At 46.9% G+C, this 18,458-nt stretch overlaps 1 protein-coding gene across 1 annotated transcript in view; it reads left to right on the forward strand.

Moving 5' to 3' along the window:
* The window catches only part of CTSD (cathepsin D), a 115,727-nt gene that overhangs the window by 87,928 nt on the left and 9,341 nt on the right, over positions 1 to 18,458 (forward strand). The window contains exons 6-8 of the mRNA XM_030201236.1: positions 1,014 to 1,136; positions 1,337 to 1,481; positions 1,922 to 2,020. Coding sequence (XP_030057096.1) covers positions 1,014 to 1,136; positions 1,337 to 1,481; positions 1,922 to 2,020 — 367 coding nt within the window. The remainder of the gene's footprint in view (positions 1 to 1,013; positions 1,137 to 1,336; positions 1,482 to 1,921; positions 2,021 to 18,458) is intronic.

Here is an 18,458-nt window from a genome sequence, read left to right on the forward strand (position 1 = left end):
GGAGGTTGACACCATCATAAGACATTCACCTTTGTGCTCCACCAGTCACATCTACTGACATTAATGGTATTTGGTAGAAATTTGAGGATTAGGGCCTCCCTTTTTTATTTTCTTCATTACTGTTCATTGTAAAGGTTGTGTGCGGGTTTCGCCTACCTGCTGACATGAGTTGGTGGTAGATGGTGATTGCCGGAGAGAATGAGCAGGAAAAAAGTGGCTTCAGCTGCACCAGCTGTTTTTCTGCACAGTAATGGTGAGCCAGAGCAGAGCCCTCTGTTTGCTGTAGCTCTGTGGCAGCTGCAAGAGACTGTCCAGCCTTTCTTCCAGTGTGCTAGTCTGCAGCTGCTGCTTTCTCATTGTGCTGGCTCACCACTAAAGCCTCAGGTTCACTTGTGTAGTAAACAGCTGCACAGTGCCAGAGGCAGGAGAGAGTCAGCAGTAGGCCTAAGGCATTAGGAAGAGCTTCTTTGGGTGGGGAGGGGGAGATACATGGACCAAAAGACTAGAAGGAAAGACTTGGAGAGAAGGGGAGATGACAGACTTCAAATACTTCCAAAGTGTACACAGGAGGCAGGCCTCTTTCAACAGACAAGAGGCTCCAGAACATTGGGTGGGTAATGCAATGAGGATAAAAGGCTCAGGAGTAATCCAAGGAAATATCTTTACAGAAAAGGTAATGAATGCATGGGACCGCTTCCCAGTGGGAATTGTGGAGATGGGACAGTATCTGAATTTAAGAAAGTATGGGACGGCACAGAAGATTTGTGGGAGAAAGGATCATAGAACTGAGCAGTTGGTATGGATGGGCAGACTGCATTGGTAGTATGGTCTTATCTGCTCTAACTTTGTGTATGTGAGTTTCTGTATCTAACTAGGCATTGTAGGAGGCCAGCCATGTGCTGTGGTTGTACATGTATGGGAGATTGCCTTTACCTGGGTGACAAGGGGAACATTAGGTGACTAAACATGCAGCAGTGGGTGGTCTCCTTGCTAAGTTTCCTACTCTCATGCAGGAATCCTGAGGGCCAGCCTGGGGGCGAGCTGCTGCTAGGAGGAACAGACCCGAAATACTACAGTGGGGACTTCAATTATGTAAATATCACCCGCAAAGCTTACTGGCAGATCCACGTGGACGAGTAAGTTCTAAACACCACCTCCCTTGGAAAGCATTTGACTGTTATTCATCACTAATCATCATTCTTATATGTGTGGGCTACTGTTGGCAAACCATGTCCTCCTCTGTCTCACCCTTTTTAAGTTATCTATGACCCTAACTGCACAGGTTTCCTCTTGTGTTATCCCATCTCATTGGGGTGTCTACTTTTTTTCCCTTTAGAGTTAGTGTGGGAGACCAACTGACCCTCTGCAAGGGTGGCTGTGAGGCTATCGTGGACACAGGTACATCGGTGATCACAGGGCCTTCAGAAGAGGTGAAAGCACTGCAGAAGGCCATTGGAGCTATACCACTTATTCAAGGCGAGGTGAGATTGGGAGCAGGAGAAGTGTGTGTTTTGCTACTTGTTGGTTTTTCTGTAAGTTTAACTGAGAACCATGAGATGAATGAAGCAGTGACAACAAGCCAAAATTGCTGTAATCACCTGGCATAAGAATGCTGCTCTGGCACCTTTATTTTTTTAGCTGCAGAGGTTGGGAACTGCTTTGGCAGCCCCTCCTGATTTTATGTACTAATTGATCGGTATAGATACATTCACTAATAACCGCAGTGCAGAGACTGGGGTGAACAGCAACTTTGGGATTTCTGTATTTACATCTTTTTTAAAAATCTCTGATGGAAACCTAGTTCAGTGGAACACAAGTTGGTAAGACATGACATGAGAGTGCCATAGGGGGAAACGCTGATGCTGAATGGCTAAAGGCCCCTTTCTTGTTCATAACTGAAGCTTCTTTTTTCTGTTCTTAGTACATGATAATGTGTGATAAGGTGCCCAGCCTGCCAGTCATCTCCTTCAAACTAGGAGGGCAGAAATATTCCTTCACTGGTGAGCAGTATGTCCTAAAGGTGAGTCCGCAGGAGACAGACCATGGGAATGAGTGGAATGTGACAAAGGGTAGTTCAAACTAATAATCAACAGGGATTAAGAGTCCGCCAAGAGACAAAACCTGTTCTGGTGAAATGACAGAATTTATTTATTAAAACAATTTCTTCGCCTAGATGTTTGATAGACGGCTGAGTATAATGAGCATACATAATAAATACAAAGATTAATCAACATAATTTTTCTAAAATACAACATATTAAAAAATATGCAAAGCAAAACCATCCTACTGTAGCAAATAATGCCTGCTTCATGACCAAAATATACAGCGACACTTCAGGAATGACCAATCTAGAGCATCCGTGCCCACTCACCAGTCCAGCCAGCTAGTCAGTATACATTTCTTCCATCTGAAACATCAGAAAATACCTTTAAAAACAGTCTGTAGCTGTTGTTTTTTTTTTTTTTAATATAGCAGCATCTGTCAGGAGCCCAACTTGACTGGGCAATTTATCCCATTCAAGTGGGGCAGCTGTTGAAAACAATTTTTAGTGTCTGGAAAATGAATTCTCCAAATGGTAGGTATAATCATATAATGTACCCTCTTTCAACCTAATAGATCACAATGGTTGATTTAAATCTTCAAAATAGAAGAAAGATAAAAAGGGGGGTTGCAAGGCTTTATGGACTAAAAGCAAAATTCAGAATTTAATCCTATATTAAAAAAAAAAAACAACCAGTGTAAAGAACGTAAATAAGACGTGTGATGCTCAAACCATGCAGTTCCAGTAAGAAGCCTAGCTGCAGAATCTTGGATAATCTACAAAGCCCTGATGCTATCCTGCGGAGGCCCTAGAGAGAGAATTACAGTAGTCTAATTTTAGATAAAACAAGGGTTTGCGTTACTGTCCTAAAGTCTGCAGATAATGTTTTTCAGTGTGCTCACTAGTCTAAGCCTAAAAAAGGCAATTCAGAGACAGAATTGATCTGTGGTTTTTATCATCAATCTCAAATCCGACAATAATATCCAGGCCACAGATTGGGCGTAAAATTCCAATTTGAGGGGAGTGAACTAAAATAAGAGCAAGTCAGAAATAGCAGACCATCCCACATGCATGATCTTGGTTTTAGTGAGATTTAGTGCCAATTTATTTGGATACATCCCAGTTCTCACAGTAGAAAGACAGTGCTGTAGTTTTCATCAATGCATTGGCCAACACACCATCAAAAATAAAAATTGGATATCCTCCATGTAAATGTGATTATGCACGGAATTTCACAATTTTAAACACTTAGTAAGTCACCAGATAAAAACAGTAAGATGAGAGGCAGAGCTCTGAGGAAACCCAGACATAAGTGGTAGAGAATGATATGTGGACAAAGTTTGTTCCTGTTAGCACCCCATCCCCATGAGTTCTGTCTCCATCTCCACAGGCCCTGTCTCCGTCCCCGCAGGTTCGGTCCCCTTCCCCATGGGCTCTGTCCTCATCTGCAGAAGCCTCAAGCAATTATGATTTTATATTTAAATCTGTTCATTTTTATACTTTAATAAAAAATGTGCTGTACAACTATTGTGTATAAATTACAAATAGAAAACAATAACAGCGAGCAGCTATAATAACCTTCCTCACCATCCCTCTACCCTTCCAACCCCAACAATAGCTAATTAATTCTACCCCAAGGAATCCTAATCCACCTTGTTAAAATGTCCAGGGGTACAAAATACAACCCATTCTGTATACCCTACAGGGGAGAAATATGAGGTAGAGGGCTGCTCCCACAACTGGTATTCTGAGGCTCCTTTGCACAACTGCTTCTCTTTTCCTGTCTTGCTTTTCAGCTTGAGCACACTTCCTTTTAACTGCAGTATATGGCCAATGAGAGGGATGCTTGGAAACTTGTTAGTTAGTGTAGTATGGTTGAAGTACGTTGCCTCGATATCATTTGCATAATTGTGCTTGAACCCTTCTTCCTTGATCTTTGTGACCTTGTTCTTCAGTTGCCATCCTCCAGCATTCTGTGCAGCTTGATGCCCTAATAACAGTATCGTTCCTGGATTCTTTGTGGTCTCTGGTACATTTTGTATGAGAGTAACATAAGGACCATCTAGCCTGACCAGGTTTCCTTACATAAGTACATAAGCACCGCCATACTGGGAAAAGACCAAGGGTCCATCAAGCCCAGCATCCTGTCTCCGACAGCTGCCAATCCAGGCTTCAAGAACCCGGCAACCCCCCCCCCCCCCCCCAAATAAAATTTAATAATGTTCAATGGACTTTTCCCTCAGGAATCTGTCCAAACCCTCTTTAAATTCCGTAAGGCCAGCTGCTGTCACTACATTCTCCGGCAACGAGTTCCAGGTTTCCTTCTTAGTTTAATGCTATTACTCCCTCCTCCTCCTCCCCCCCCCCCCCCCCCCCCCAAAAAAAAAGAAAAAAATCTCTGGCTTTCTCCATTCTTTTACAACTAGGAGTCCTCCATAGTTATCCCTTTCTTAATTTGATCCTGTTTTGGTTTCCTCTTAGTGGTAGATTTTAGTGTGTGTTTCCACACCTTCTTTAATATCATGCTGATTCCAACCCCTCCCCCCTTGAGCTGCTTATTGCCTCTATTTCTAGAATGTTTTTCCAATGAATCATGCTTGCCTCTTGTGCATTAATACTTTTTCAGGTATTTGACATTCTCTTTTCATGTACCATCCTTCTGTTCTCTAAAGTGTATGTATTTAAGTCTCTTCTCAGCAGGCTGTTGGTGCTCTTGGGAGTGTTCTATAAAGAGAGAAGAGCCTGCAAAAATCACAGGAATGCAGTAACCTTCTCTCATCCAGAGTGAAGCAGCACTCTGTAGACATTCACGCTCCTCCTTGGAGCAAGAACGTCGCCTTTAAATGTTAAGAACATAAGCTTTGCCATACGGGGACAGATCGAAGGTCCATCATGCACAGTATCCTGTTTCCAACTGTGGGCAAGTACCTAGCAAGATTCCAGAACAGAAAAACAGATTTTATGCTGCTTACCCTAGAAATAGCAGTGGATTTTCCCAAGTCCGTCTTAATAATGGCTTATGGACTTTTCTTTTAGGAAATTATACAAACCTTTTTTTAAACCCTGCTAAACTAATTGCTTTTACCACATTCTCTGGAAACAAATTCCAGAGTTTAATTACATGTTAGATGAAGAAATATTTTCTCCAGTTTGTTTTAAATTTACTACTTAGTAGCTTCATTGCGTACTCCCTAGTCCTAGTATTTTTGGAAAGAGTAAATCAGATTCACCTTGTAACCGTTCCTTAATTCTGATGGGTGGTGGAGGGGTGAATGAATAGAACAGTAACAAAAACTAAATATGTTCGACGTAATCTTTACCTAGTCTTTTCTAGTACTCCTGATCCCTGGTTTTCCCTTGCCAAGGATAGTGGTGTAGAACAAGTAGAAGTGAATCAGTTTTTTTACTCTTTCCAAAAGTACAAAGACTAGGGAACACTCAATGAAAATACTTTTAAAATAAATAGGAGGAAAATATTTTTTCACTCAACGAATAGTTAAGCTCTGGAACTTGTTGCTGGAGGATATGGTAACAGCAGTTAGCGTATCTGGGTTTAAAAAAAGTTTGGACAAGTTCCTGGAGGAAAAGTCCATAGTCCTGCTAATGAGACAGATGTGGGGAAGCCACTGCTTGCCCTGGGATGGGTATCATGCAATATTGCTACTGTTTGGGTTTCTGCCAGTCACTTGTGACCTGGATTGGTCACTGTTGGAAGCAGGATACTGGGCTAGATAGACCATTGGTCTGACCCAGTATGACTATTCTTAGATTCTTATCCAATAATCTGATTTAACTACTGATGCCATCACATCCTTTTGAGAAACTATTCCACACTACCACCATTTTATCTACAGATAAATGTTTAATTCTCTTCTTTCTCCTACTTTGAATTTTCAACCCCCCTTTTGCCTTCCCTCACAATCCGTTCTTGAGCTTATTTTCTACTAACAAATGCTTGTCTTTTTGCTTTTTCTTTTTTTATGTTTCAACTTTTTTATTGTATTATCGTAATAACAGACCATTATACAACACCAAAATGAGTATATATACATCGCAGTCAACTAAATATATCATCAACAACATTTTTGTAATAATTTCCCCCCCCCCATGTTCCCCTTTCTCCCCTCCCTCCCTCCCTCCCCCATTCCTCCCCTCCAACAAGCTGATATATTATTGTGATATTATTGACAAAAGAAATGGAGTAACATCATTTACATAATAAAGTATAATAGTATCAACCTCCAATGTCTTATGTGTTTTCATTTGTTATCCTCCAGTTTCGGCTATATATTATAACCAATATCACATCTTGATCATAAGATCCCCCTCCCCCCCTATTTACCTATAAATGAGTCTTCTGTTATCACAATTGACACCCAAAAAAAAAAAAAAAAAAAATTACAGAGTGTTAAGAATTCAACTTCTCCCTCTGTGAGTCATCCCATCCAGATAACACCCCCAGATTTTTAGAAAGCGCTCTTTACGCTTGTATGTCCCTTTTGCCTCTCTCGCTTCCCAAGTAAGCAATTGGTGTACCTGGTTCCGCCAATGCCAGAAGGTCGGAGGGTGTGCAGAGGTCCAGTGCTGCATTATGCATTTCTTGGCAATGAGACATGTTTTGCGGCATAGCACCATTTTATCTTTGTTTAGCCTGGGAAAGGCGTCATTCTACTTCTATCCCTCTGCCTGTCGGCGTACCTCAGGGTTCTGTTCTTGGTCCCCTCCTCTTTTCTATCTACACTTCTTCCATTGGTTCATTAATCTCATCCCATGGCTTTTCCTACCATCTCTATGCTGATGACTCCCAAATCTACCTTTCTACCCCTGATATCTCACCTTGCATCCAAACCAAAGTTTCAGCGTGCTTGTCTGACATTGCCGCCTGGATGTCTCAACGCCACCTGAAATTAAATATGACCAAAAACCGAGCTTCTCATTTCCCCCCCCCCCAACCCACCTCCCCGCTCCCCCCCGTTTTCTATTTCTGTTGATGGCTCTCTCATTCTCCCTGTCTCCTCAGCTCGAAACCTTGGGGTCATCTTTGACTCTTCTCTCTCCTTCTCTGCTCATATCCAGCAGACCACCAAGACCTGTCGTTTCTTTCTTTCTCCGAGGACAAGCAGGCTGCTTGTTCTCACTGATGGGTTGACGTCCTCGGCAGCCCCCTCCACCGGAAAGTTTACTAGCAAAGGCCTTTGCTAGTCCTCGCGCGCCCATGCGCACCGCGCATGCGCGGCCGTCTTCCCGCCCGAAACCGGCTCGAGCCGGCCAGTCTTCTTTCGTCCGCGCTCGGTACGGTCGTGTTACGCCGTTCGTGCCCCAGAGAGTCGACCTCGCGCGTCCTTTTCGACGTGTTTTGTCCTTGTTTTCTTCCTAAAAGTTCGGGAAGCGCTCCGGAAGTGTTCCGGAAGACCCTTTCGGGTTTTCTGCCCTTCCCGTATTTTCTCAGCTTTTGCCCCGTAAGTTTTCTTTCGTTGTCGGGGTAGGCCTAGTTTGGCCTCGGTCGAGATTTTCTCCCTTTAAATTTTGGTGCTTCAATTTTCGCCATTTCGGCTTTTGATTTCGCCGGCGTGATTTTTCCGCCCATGACATCGAAGCCTTCCAGCGGCTTCAAGAAGTGCACCCAGTGCGCCCGGGTAATCTCGCTCACTGATAGGCACTCTGCGTGTCTTCAGTGTCTAGGGGCCCAGCACCGCCCTCAGAACTGCAGTCTGTGTTCCCTGTTACAAAGGCGGACTCAGGTAGCGAGATTAGCCCAGTGGAACGTTTTGTTCTCGGGCTCTTCGTCGACATCGGCACCTGGAGGCATCGAGTGCATCGACGTCGTCAGCGTCCGGACCATCTTCCTTGGCTGCCGCTCCATCGACTGCATCGAGGCATCGGACCTCTGCATCGGCGCCGAGGCATCGGGCGACTGCATCGACGTCGGTGGTACCGAGACTTCGTCTGCTGATGTCGTCGGACGGAGGTGCATCGTCAGGAGTGCAGGTGAGGGCTGTCCATTCCCCTGCTGGTGGCGGTGAGCCTTCGGGTGGGTCTCCTCCTACCCTGAGGGCTCCTGCGGTACAGCCCCCCCGGGATCGACCCTCTTCGGTCTCGGCCCCGAGGAAGCGACGGATGGATTCTACGTCCTCCTCGTCGGTGCCGGGGAGCTCCGGTGACATGCTTCGGAAGAAGTCGAAGAAGCATCGACACCGGTCTCCTCCCCGTGTCGGCACCGAGAGCTCTGGGTCGCCGAGGGATTCGGCACCCAGCAGGCATCGGCACCGAGAGGACCGCTCACCCTCTGTTCAGGAGGTGTCGATGCGCTCCACTCTGGACAGCCCGGAACAGCCTCCTCGCCCGGAACAGGTTCTGACGTCGACGCCTGCATCGACCTCTCAGCCCTTTTCTGCAGCCACTCTAAACGAGAGCCTCCGGGCCGTTCTTCCAGAGATTCTGGGAGAGCTGTTGCGCCCTACCCCTCCGGTACCGGCGGTGCTTGTGCCTCCGGTACCGTCGAGCGTGGCGCCGGCTGGCCCATCGCCCAGGTTGAGGTCCCCGACGTCGGTACCGCGTGCGGTGCCGGCCGCGGCCACCTCCCAGGAAGGCTCCCCGACTACGTCGGCGGAGGGAGCTTCGCCGATGCGGGCGAGGGAGTCTACCTCTCGACGCCCCCCACCGTGGACGGGGTTCCACCGAGTCGAGCAGGGCGAGGTTGCAGACACAGGTTCGTGAACTTGTGTCTGACACCGAGGGTGAGGCCTCGTGGGAGGAAGAGGAAGATCCCAGATATTTCTCTGACGAGGAGTCTGAGGGTCTTCCGTCTGATCCCACTCCCTCTCCTGAAAGACAGCTTTCTCCTCCTGAGAGTCTGTCTTTTGCTTCCTTTGTCCGGGAGATGTCTACGGCCATCCCCTTCCCGGTGGTTGTGGAGGACGAGCCCAGGGCTGAAATGTTTGAGCTCCTGGACTATCCTTCTCCACCTAAGGAAGCGTCCACTGTTCCCTTGCACCATGTCCTGAAAAAGACATTGCTTGCGAACTGGACCAAGCCATTAAGTAATCCCCACATTCCCAAGAAGATCGAGTCCCAGTACCGGATCCATGGGGACCCAGAGCTGATGCGCACTCAGTTGCCTCATGACTCTGGAGTTGTGGATTTGGCCCTAAAGAAGGCTAAGAGTTCTAGGGAGCATGCTTCGGCGCCCCCGGGCAAAGACCCTAGAACCTTAGACTCCTTTGGGAGGAAGGCCTACCATTCTTCTATGCTCGTGGCCAAGATTCAGTCTTACCAGCTCTACACGAGCATACACATGCGGAACAATGTGCGGCAGTTGGCGGGCTTGGTTGATGCTCTTCCCCCTGAGCAAGCCAAGCCTTTTCAGGAGGTGGTCAGGCAGCTGAAGGCGTGCAGAAAATTCCTGGCCAGAGGAGTTTATGACACTTTTGATGTTGCGTCCAGGGCCGCTGCTCAAGGTGTGGTGATGCGCAGGCTCTCATGGCTGCGTGCCGCCGACCTGGAGAATAGACTCCAGCAGCGGATTGCGGACTCGCCTTGCCGTGCGGACAACATTTTTGGAGAAAAGGTCGAGCAGGTGGTAGAGTCTCTCCACCAGCGGGACACCGCATTCGACAAGTTCTCCCGCCGGCAGCCTTCAGCCTCTACCTCTACAGGTAGAAGATTTTTCGGGGGAAGGAAGACTGGTCCCTATGCTTCTGGTAAGCGTAGGTACAATCCTCCTTCCCGACAGCCTGCGGCCCAGGCTAAGCCCCAGCGCGCTCGCTCTCGTCAGCAGCGTGCGCCTCAGCAAGGCCCCGCGGCTCCCCAGCAAAAGCAAGGGGCGAGCTTTTGACTGGCTCCAGCAGAGCATAGCCGACATCCAAGTGTCAGTGCCGGGCGACCTGCCGGTCGGGGGGAGGTTGAAAAGCTTTTCACCAAAGGTGGCCTCTCATAACCTCCGATCAGTGGGTTCTGCAAATAGTCCGGCAAGGATACACCCTCAATTTGGCCTCAAAACCTCCAAATTGTCCACCGGGAGCTCAGTCTTACAGCTTCCAGCACAAGCAGGTACTTGCAGAGGAACTCTCCGCCCTTCTCAGCGCCAATGCGGTCGAGCCCGTGCCATCCGGGCAAGAAGGGCTGGGATTCTATTCCAGGTACTTCCTTGTGGAAAAGAAAACAGGGGGGATGCGTCCCATCCTAGACCTAAGGGCCCTGAACAAATATCTCGTAAAAGAAAAGTTCAGGATGCTTTCCCTGGGCACCCTTCTCCCCATGATTCAGCAAAACGATTGGCTATGCTCTCTGGACTTGAAGGATGCCTACACTCACATCCCGATACTGCCAGCTCACAGACAGTATCTGCGATTTCAGCTGGGCACACGCCACTTCCAGTACTGTGTGCTACCCTTTGGGCTCGCCTCTGCGCCCAGGGTGTTCACAAAGTGCCTAGCTGTGGTAGCAGCAGCACTTCGCAGGCTGGGGGTGCACGTGTTCCCATATCTCGACGATTGGCTGGTGAAGAACACATCCGAGGCAGGAGCCCTGCAGTCCATGCAGATGACTATTCGCCTACTGGAGCTACTGGGGTTTGTGATAAATTATCCAAAGTCCCATCTTCTCCCAATGCAGAGACTCGAATTCATAGGAGCTCTGCTGGATTCTCGGACGGCTCGCGCCTATCTCCCAGAGACGAGAGCCAACAACTTGTTGTCCCTCGTCTCGCGGGTGCGAGCGTCCCAGCAGATCACAGCTCGGCAGATGTTGAGATTGCTGGGCCACATGGCCTCCACAGTTCATGTGACTCCCATGGCCCGCCTTCACATGAGATCTGCTCAATGGACCCTAGCCTCTCAGTGGTATCAGGCCGCTGGGGGTCTAGAGGACGTGATCCACCTGTCCACGAGTTTTCTCAAATCCCTGTATTGGTGGACGATTTGCTCCAATTTGACTCTGGGACGTCCCTTCCAAATTCCTCAGCCACAAAAAGTGCTGACCACGGATGCGTCCCTCCTGGGATGGGGAGCTCATGTCGATGGGCTTCACACCCAAGGAAGCTGGTCCCTCCAGGAACGCGATCTGCAGATCAATCTTCTGGAGTTACGAGCGATCTGGAACGCTCTGAAGGCTTTCAGAGATCGGCTGTCCCACCAAATTATCCAAATTCAGACAGACAACCAGGTTGCCATGTATTATGTCAACAAGCAGGGGGGCACCGGATCGCCCCCTGTGTCAGGAAGCCGTCAGCATGTGGCTCTGGGCTCGCCGTCACGGCATGGTGCTCCAAGCCACATATCTGGCAGGCGTAAACAACAGTCTGGCCGACAGGTTGAGCAGGATTATGCAACCTCACGAGTGGTCGCTCAATTCCCGTGTGGTACGACAGATCTTCCAGGTGTGGGGCACCCCCCTGGTAGATCTCTTCGCATCTCGAGTGAACCACAAAGTCCCTCAGTTCTGTTCCAGGCTTCAGGCCCACGGCAGACTGGCATCGGATGCCTTCCTCCTGGACTGGGGGGAGGGTCTGCTGTATGCTTATCCTCCCATACCTCTGGTGGGGAAGACTTTGTTGAAACTCAAGCAAGACCGAGGCACCATGATTCTGATTGCTCCTTTTTGGCCGCGTCAGATCTGGTTCCCTCTTCTTCTGGAGTTGTCCTCCGAAGAACCGTGGAGATTGGAGTGTTTTCCGACCCTCATCACACAGGACGAAGGGGCGCTTCTGCATCCCAACCTCCAGTCGCTGGCTCTTACGGCCTGGATGTTGAGGGCGTAGACTTTGCCTCTTTGGGTCTGTCAGAGGGTGTCTCCCGCATCTTGCTTGCTTCCAGGAAAGATTCCACTAAGAGAAGTTACTTCTTCCATTGGAGGAGGTTTGCCGTCTGGTGTGACAGCAAGGCCCTAGATCCTCGCTCTTGTCCTACACAGACCCTGCTTGACTACCTTCTGCACTTGTCTGAGTCTGGTCTCAAGACCAACTCTGTAAGAGTTCACCTTAGCGCAATCAGTGCATACCATTACCGTGTGGAAGGTAAGCCGATCTCAGGACAGCCTTTAGTTGTTCGCTTCATGAGAGGTTTGCTTTTGTCAAAGCCCCCTGTCAAGCCTCCTACAGTGTCATGGGATCTCAATGTCGTTCTCACCCAGCTGATGAAACCTCCTTTCGAGCCACTGAATTCCTGCCATCTGAAGTACTTGACTTGGAAGGTCATTTTCTTGGTGGCAGTTACTTCAGCTCGTAGAGTCAGTGAGCTTCAGGCCCTGGTAGCCCAGGCCCCTTACACCAAATTTCATCATAACAGAGTAGTCCTCCGCACTCACCCTAAGTTCTTGCCAAAGGTCGTGTCGGAGTTCCATCTGAACCAGTCGATTGTCTTGCCAACATTCTTTCCCCGTCCTCATTCCTGCCCTGCTGAACGTCAGCTGCACACATTGGACTGCAAGAGAGCATTGGCCTTCTATTTGGAGCGGACACAGCCCCACAGACAGTCCGCCCAATTGTTTGTTTCTTTTGATCCCAATAGGAGGGGAGTGGCTGTAGGGAAACGCACCATATCCAATTGGCTAGCAGATTGCATTTCCTTCACTTACGCCCAGGCGGGGCTGGCTCTTGAGGGTCATGTCACGGCTCATAATGTTAGAGCCATGGCTGCGTCGGTAGCCCACTTGAAGTCAGCCTCTATTGAAGAAATTTGCAAAGCTGCGACGTGGTCATCTGTCCACACATTCACATCTCATTACTGCCTGCAGCAGGATACCCGACGCGACAGTCGGTTCGGGCAGTCAGTTCTTCAGAACCTGTTTGGGCTTTAGGATCCAACTCCACCCCCCGAGGGCCCTGTTTGTTCTGTTCCAGGCTACACTCTCAGTTAGTTGGTAAATTTTTTAGGTCAATCTCAGTTATGTCCTCGCCGTTGCGAGGCCCAATTGACCAGTGTTGTTGTTTTGAGTGAGCCTGGGGGCTAGGGATACCCCATCAGTGAGAACAAGCAGCCTGCTTGTCCTCGGAGAAAGCGAATGCTACATACCTGTAGAAGGTATTCTCCGAGGACAGCAGGCTGATTGTTCTCACAAACCCGCCCGCCTCCCCTTTGGAGTTGTGTCTTCCCTTGAAGTGTATTGTTTTGCTACATACTGGACTGGCCGGCTCGAGCCAGTTTCGGGCGGGAAGACGGCCGCGCATGCGCGGTGCGCATGGGCGCGCGAGGACTAGCAAAGGCCTTTGCTAGTAAACTTTCCGATGGAGGGGGCTGCCGAGGACGTCAACCCATCAGTGAGAACAATCAGCCTGCTGTCCTCGGAGAATACCTTCTACAGGTATGTAGCATTCGCTTTACAACATCCGTAAAATCCGCCCCTTTCTTTCCGAGCACTCTACCAAAACCCTCATCCACACCCTTGTCACCTCTCGTTTAGACTACTGCAATCTGCTTCTTGCTGGCTTCCCACTTAGTCACCTCTTCCCTCTCCAGTCGGTTCAAAACTCTGCTGCCTGTCTCATCTTCCGCCAGGGTCGCTTTACTCATACTACCCCTCTCCTCAAGACCCTTCACTGGCTCCCTATCCGTTTTCGCATCCTGTTCAAACTTCTTCTACTAACCTATAAATGTATTCACTCTGCTGCTCCCCAGTATCTCTCCACACTCGTCCTTCCCTACACCCCTTCCCGTGCACTCCGCTCCATGGATAAATCCTTCTTATCTGTTCCCTTCTCCACTACTAAAAAACAGCACCACGGGCCTTTAAAATGGAACAAAGTTCTTTAATGAATGAGCCTTGACCCGACACGGGCCGTGTTTCGGTGACTAGCACCTGCGTCAGGGGTCACAGTGATGACGTGGAAAACTTTTCATCCATTTGGATACAGAAAGTGAAGGTGCCTTGGTGCTTTATAACTTTTGCTACGTGAGACGTGGGGTAAGGAATATTGTAGATGAAAATATTCGAGTTATTCCCCAAGTTTTCCACGTCATCACTGTGACCCCTGACGCAGGTGCTAGTCACCGAAACACGGCCCGTGTCGGGTCAAGGCTCATTCATTAAAGAACTTTGTTCCATTTTAAAGGCCCGTGGTGCTGTTTTTTTGTTTGGACTTTAGTTTGTACTTTGTTCCCTCTCTTTTGTTATACCCTTCTCCACTACTGCCAACTCCAGACTTCGCGCCTTCTGTCTCGCTGCACCCTACGCCTGGAATAAACTTCCTGAGCCCCTACGTCTTGCCCCATCCTTGGCCACCTTTAAATCTAGACTGAAAGCCCACCTCTTTAACATTGCTTTTGACTCGTAACCACTTGTAACCACTCGCCTCCACCTACCCTCCTCTCTTCCTTCTCGTTCACATTAATTGATTTGATTTGCTTACTTTATTTATTTTTTGTCTATTAGATTGTAAGCTCTTTGAGCAGGGACTGTCTTTCTTCTATGTTTGTGCAGCGCTGCGTATGCCTTGTAGCGCTATAGAAATGCTAAATAGTAGTAGTAGTAGTAGTAATGTTTATCTAGCAGTAGACATAGAGGGTTCAATGCTATATCACAATTGACAGTTGTAGATAGAAATATAGCTATGTGTCTCCAGTATTTTTTTATTGCAGGGCATGCCCATATCGCATGATATAGCCTATTATCTGCCCTCTGACATTTCAGGCAGGTAGCGGTATGGATGCCCCCTGATTTGTATAATTGTGTCTGGGTAAAATAAGCCCTATGCAATATGCGAAACGCACATTCCCTAAGGTTAGCCCCTCCTACTATTCTGGGTATATCCTGTATTTGCTTTGCAATATTCCAACCTGTCAATGCTCTGCCTATATCTATTTCCCATTTCTGACGGAGTTGACTAAACTCTCTCTCCGGCATCAGTCCCCACAATTTCAGATGTATGCTGGAGATTGACGGCACCTCCTCAGCTATTTCTTCGAAGAATTTTCTAATTTTCTCACCTAAGTGTTTCTTAATCTCATCTGTATTTAGTGTGCGCACATAGTGCGTGAGTTGGCTATGCGCAAAATGATCCCTCCATTGTGCATTAGTTTGCATTTGTGTTACTGCTTTGATATGCCCATCAACCCCCAATATATCCTGCATGGTTGCTATGCCGTTTCTTTCCCATGCGACAAAAGTTTGATTCTCTATCCCCAGTACAAACATCGGGTTGCCCCTAATAGTTAATAGCTCGGTATTAAAGGGGTCTCCCCCCAGAAGTTTCCCTATATATCTCCATGCTTCCCTGGTAGGCTGGAGCAAGACACTATGTTTAAATCTATGGGGGAGTATCTTATTCTGGGTATGTAATAACGCTAGATAATTATATGGGGCGAAGTACACTGTCTCATACTCAAGTGGTGTATGATCCGATGTATTCATTACCCAATCTCTAACCTGTCTTAGCAAGCAAGCCATATTGTAGTATTTAATATTTGGCATCCCCATTTCCCCCTTGTCTCCACCCTCCTAGCAGGAATTTCAATTGAAGTTTGGCCCTTTTCCCAGCCCAACAGAATTTTCTCAGAATTTTATAAAAGTGTTTTATGTCAGTCTGCTTGAGTTTTAGTGGTAGAACCTGTAAAACATACAGCCACCTCGGCATTATCACCATCCTTGTTAAACATATCCTCCCTGTCAAAGATATCTTAAGGTTTTGCCAAGAATTTAACTGGTGCATGGTCTGCTCTTTGAGTTTGCTAACATTTAAATCATATAGATCTCTTGTATTTACCGGTAATAGAATGCCTAAATATTTAAAAGATTTAGTTGCCCGCTTTAAAGGGAAATCTATGGGCCACAGACTATGGGCATCTGTATTTATAGCTAAGGCCTCTGATTTGTCAAGGTTTAGCTTGAATCCCGAGTAGTCTCCAAACTCCCTAAAAATCTCTAATACATTACCCAGCGCTTCTCTTGGGTTCTTTAAAATAATTAGCAAATCATCTGCAAATGCAGCCATTTTGAACTGCTGATGTTGTATGTCCACTCCAGGCACTGCTGGGCATTCTTGAATATCCCTAATTAGAGGGTCTAAATATAGTGCAAATAGTAAGGGCGATAACGGGCAGCCTTGTCTCGTTCCCCTGCCTATATGAATTACCTCAGATAAGTTCCCATTGACCATTACCTGCGCTAGAGGGTCTGCATATAAAGCTTTAATCGCCTGTACAAACTCTCCTTTTATACCATATCCCTCCATCACCTCATATAAGAAAGACCATTCCACTTTATCGAACGCCTTTTCAGCGTCGAAACTAATCATTAAAGCTTGTTCATTAGTGTGCTCTAAATATTCCAATGATGTCAAAATTCGTCTGAGATTCTTAGCAACCGACCTACCCTGCACAAAGCCAACTTGAGCTTCATGGATTATTTTTGGTAGAACACGGCCTAGTCTATTTGCTAAAATTTTTGCGAATAATTGTGCTTCATGGTTAATAAGCGATATAGGGCGATACGATGTTACTAGTTGCGCATCTCGATTGGGCTTTGGAAACACAATTATACGCGCTAGATTTAAATGTTCAGGTAATGTACCATTTGATATCCATTCTTTAAACACTTTAGTTAATGTAGGTACAATCGACTCTCCCATTAATTTATAAAATTCTGCTTTGTATCCATCAGGACCTGGCGCTTTACCCATCTTGCTATGTCCTATAGCCCATGTGATCTCATCCTCACTAATCTCCGCGTTCAATAGATTGTGGTCATGTTCATTTATCTGTGGGATCATAAGGTTTTGAAGATATTGCGTGCCTGATAGCCCTTCTTGTTCTGTGGAGCTATATAAGTGTTGATAATATGTTTTAAATTCCTGTCTAATTCTTTTATTAGAATGTATCAAATTTCCCTCTTGTGTTTTTATACTAGTGATATTTCTGGAAGCGTATCTAGGGGCAATAACTCTTGCCAGAAGTTTCCCTCCCTTATTCCCAAATTTATACAATTGGAATCTATAATGTGTTTGGGATTTCACTTCCCTATCATGTAGTAAGGAGTTAAAAGCCGCCTGTATTTCTAATATCTCCTGTCTAAGCCGAGGGCAAGGATTTAAGCCATAATGCCTATTCGCTTCTCTCAATTGTTTCTCCAGTCGCAGGATTTCCCTATCTCTTGCACGCTTGTATTGGGTAGTAAAACTGATAGTTTCTCCCCGCAAGACCACCTTTGCGGCTTCCCAAAAACTAGTTGAAGTTGGTACTGTGTCCTCATTAAAATGTTTATACTCTGCCCATTTCGTTTGTAAATGTTCTCGAAATCTCACATTATTTACTAAATACGTTGGGAATGTCCACCCCCGAAATTTCTCTTCTTCCCCTCCCCCCATCCAATTCATATGTACCGTCGCATGATCCGAGATAACGCACGGTCCTATATCTGCGTCTCTAATTGTGGGAAATAATGTGCTTGATGTTAATAGGTAGTCAATCCTGGAAGAGGTACCATGAGCTCTTGACATATGTGTATATTCTCTGATCCCAGGATGCAACGTCCTCCATATATCTATGAGATCTAGTGTGGTGCATAATTCAGGTAGTCCTCTAGTTTGTGTTCGGTGGATTGTTGCCGGAGGGTGCGATCGGTCTATTTGTGGGTCCCAGGTCATATTAAAATCTCCTCCCAGTATTATTGGTATTGATTCTAAACGTGCTATTTTTGCCACTAGTTTTTTGTAGAATTTAAGATCTAGGACATTTGGGGCGTATATACTGCCCAGTAAGAGTTTTTGTCTATTAATTGTGACAATAGCTAACACATATCGTCCCTCAGGATCCTGGATTATCTTATGAATGTGGTTTGTTATTCCTTTTCTAATTAGAATTGCTACTCCCCTTTTTCTCCCCACCGCTGCTGTTGACATACATTCCCCCACCCACCATTTATTCAATTTAGCATGTTCTTCTGCAGTTAAATGTGTCTCTTGTAAAAAGGCTATGTCAGCCCTAAGCCTTTGGAGGTGTCTTAAGATTTTTGATCTTTTTATGGGCGAAGGGATGCCCCCAACATTCCATGTAATAACCTTAATTAGTGTATCTGCTTTGGCCTTCCATCTCCATATTTACATGATCTTGATGTCCGAGAGGAGCCAGCCCAGCCTCCAGCCCCCACCCCCCCCTGTTCAAATAATCGAGCGAATAGTCTATCTTTCTTTTCAGGTATCACTTGTGTTGTCTGGTAATGTCTCCTGTAACCTCCCTCCCTCCTCCCCTCCCCTATCCCTTCCCTTCCCCTGTGAATCCCCTCTCCCCCCCTTCTATCCCCTTCTAGTCCTATTGGAATTAGGTCACCTTCGACGCCTTTCCCTTTTTTTCCCTTCTGTTCTCATTTGTATGCAGTATATTCGTCCTACTGTTTCCCTCTATATATTAACTCGCTGATGAATCTTTTACATGTTTTTGACCCCTCTATCGATTACTAACACATTTTAAACTTTAACCATACAGTGCAA

The sequence above is a fragment of the Microcaecilia unicolor genome, chromosome 4, assembly GCF_901765095.1.
Source record: "Microcaecilia unicolor chromosome 4, aMicUni1.1, whole genome shotgun sequence".
Classification (NCBI taxonomy): Eukaryota; Metazoa; Chordata; class Amphibia; order Gymnophiona; family Siphonopidae; genus Microcaecilia; species Microcaecilia unicolor.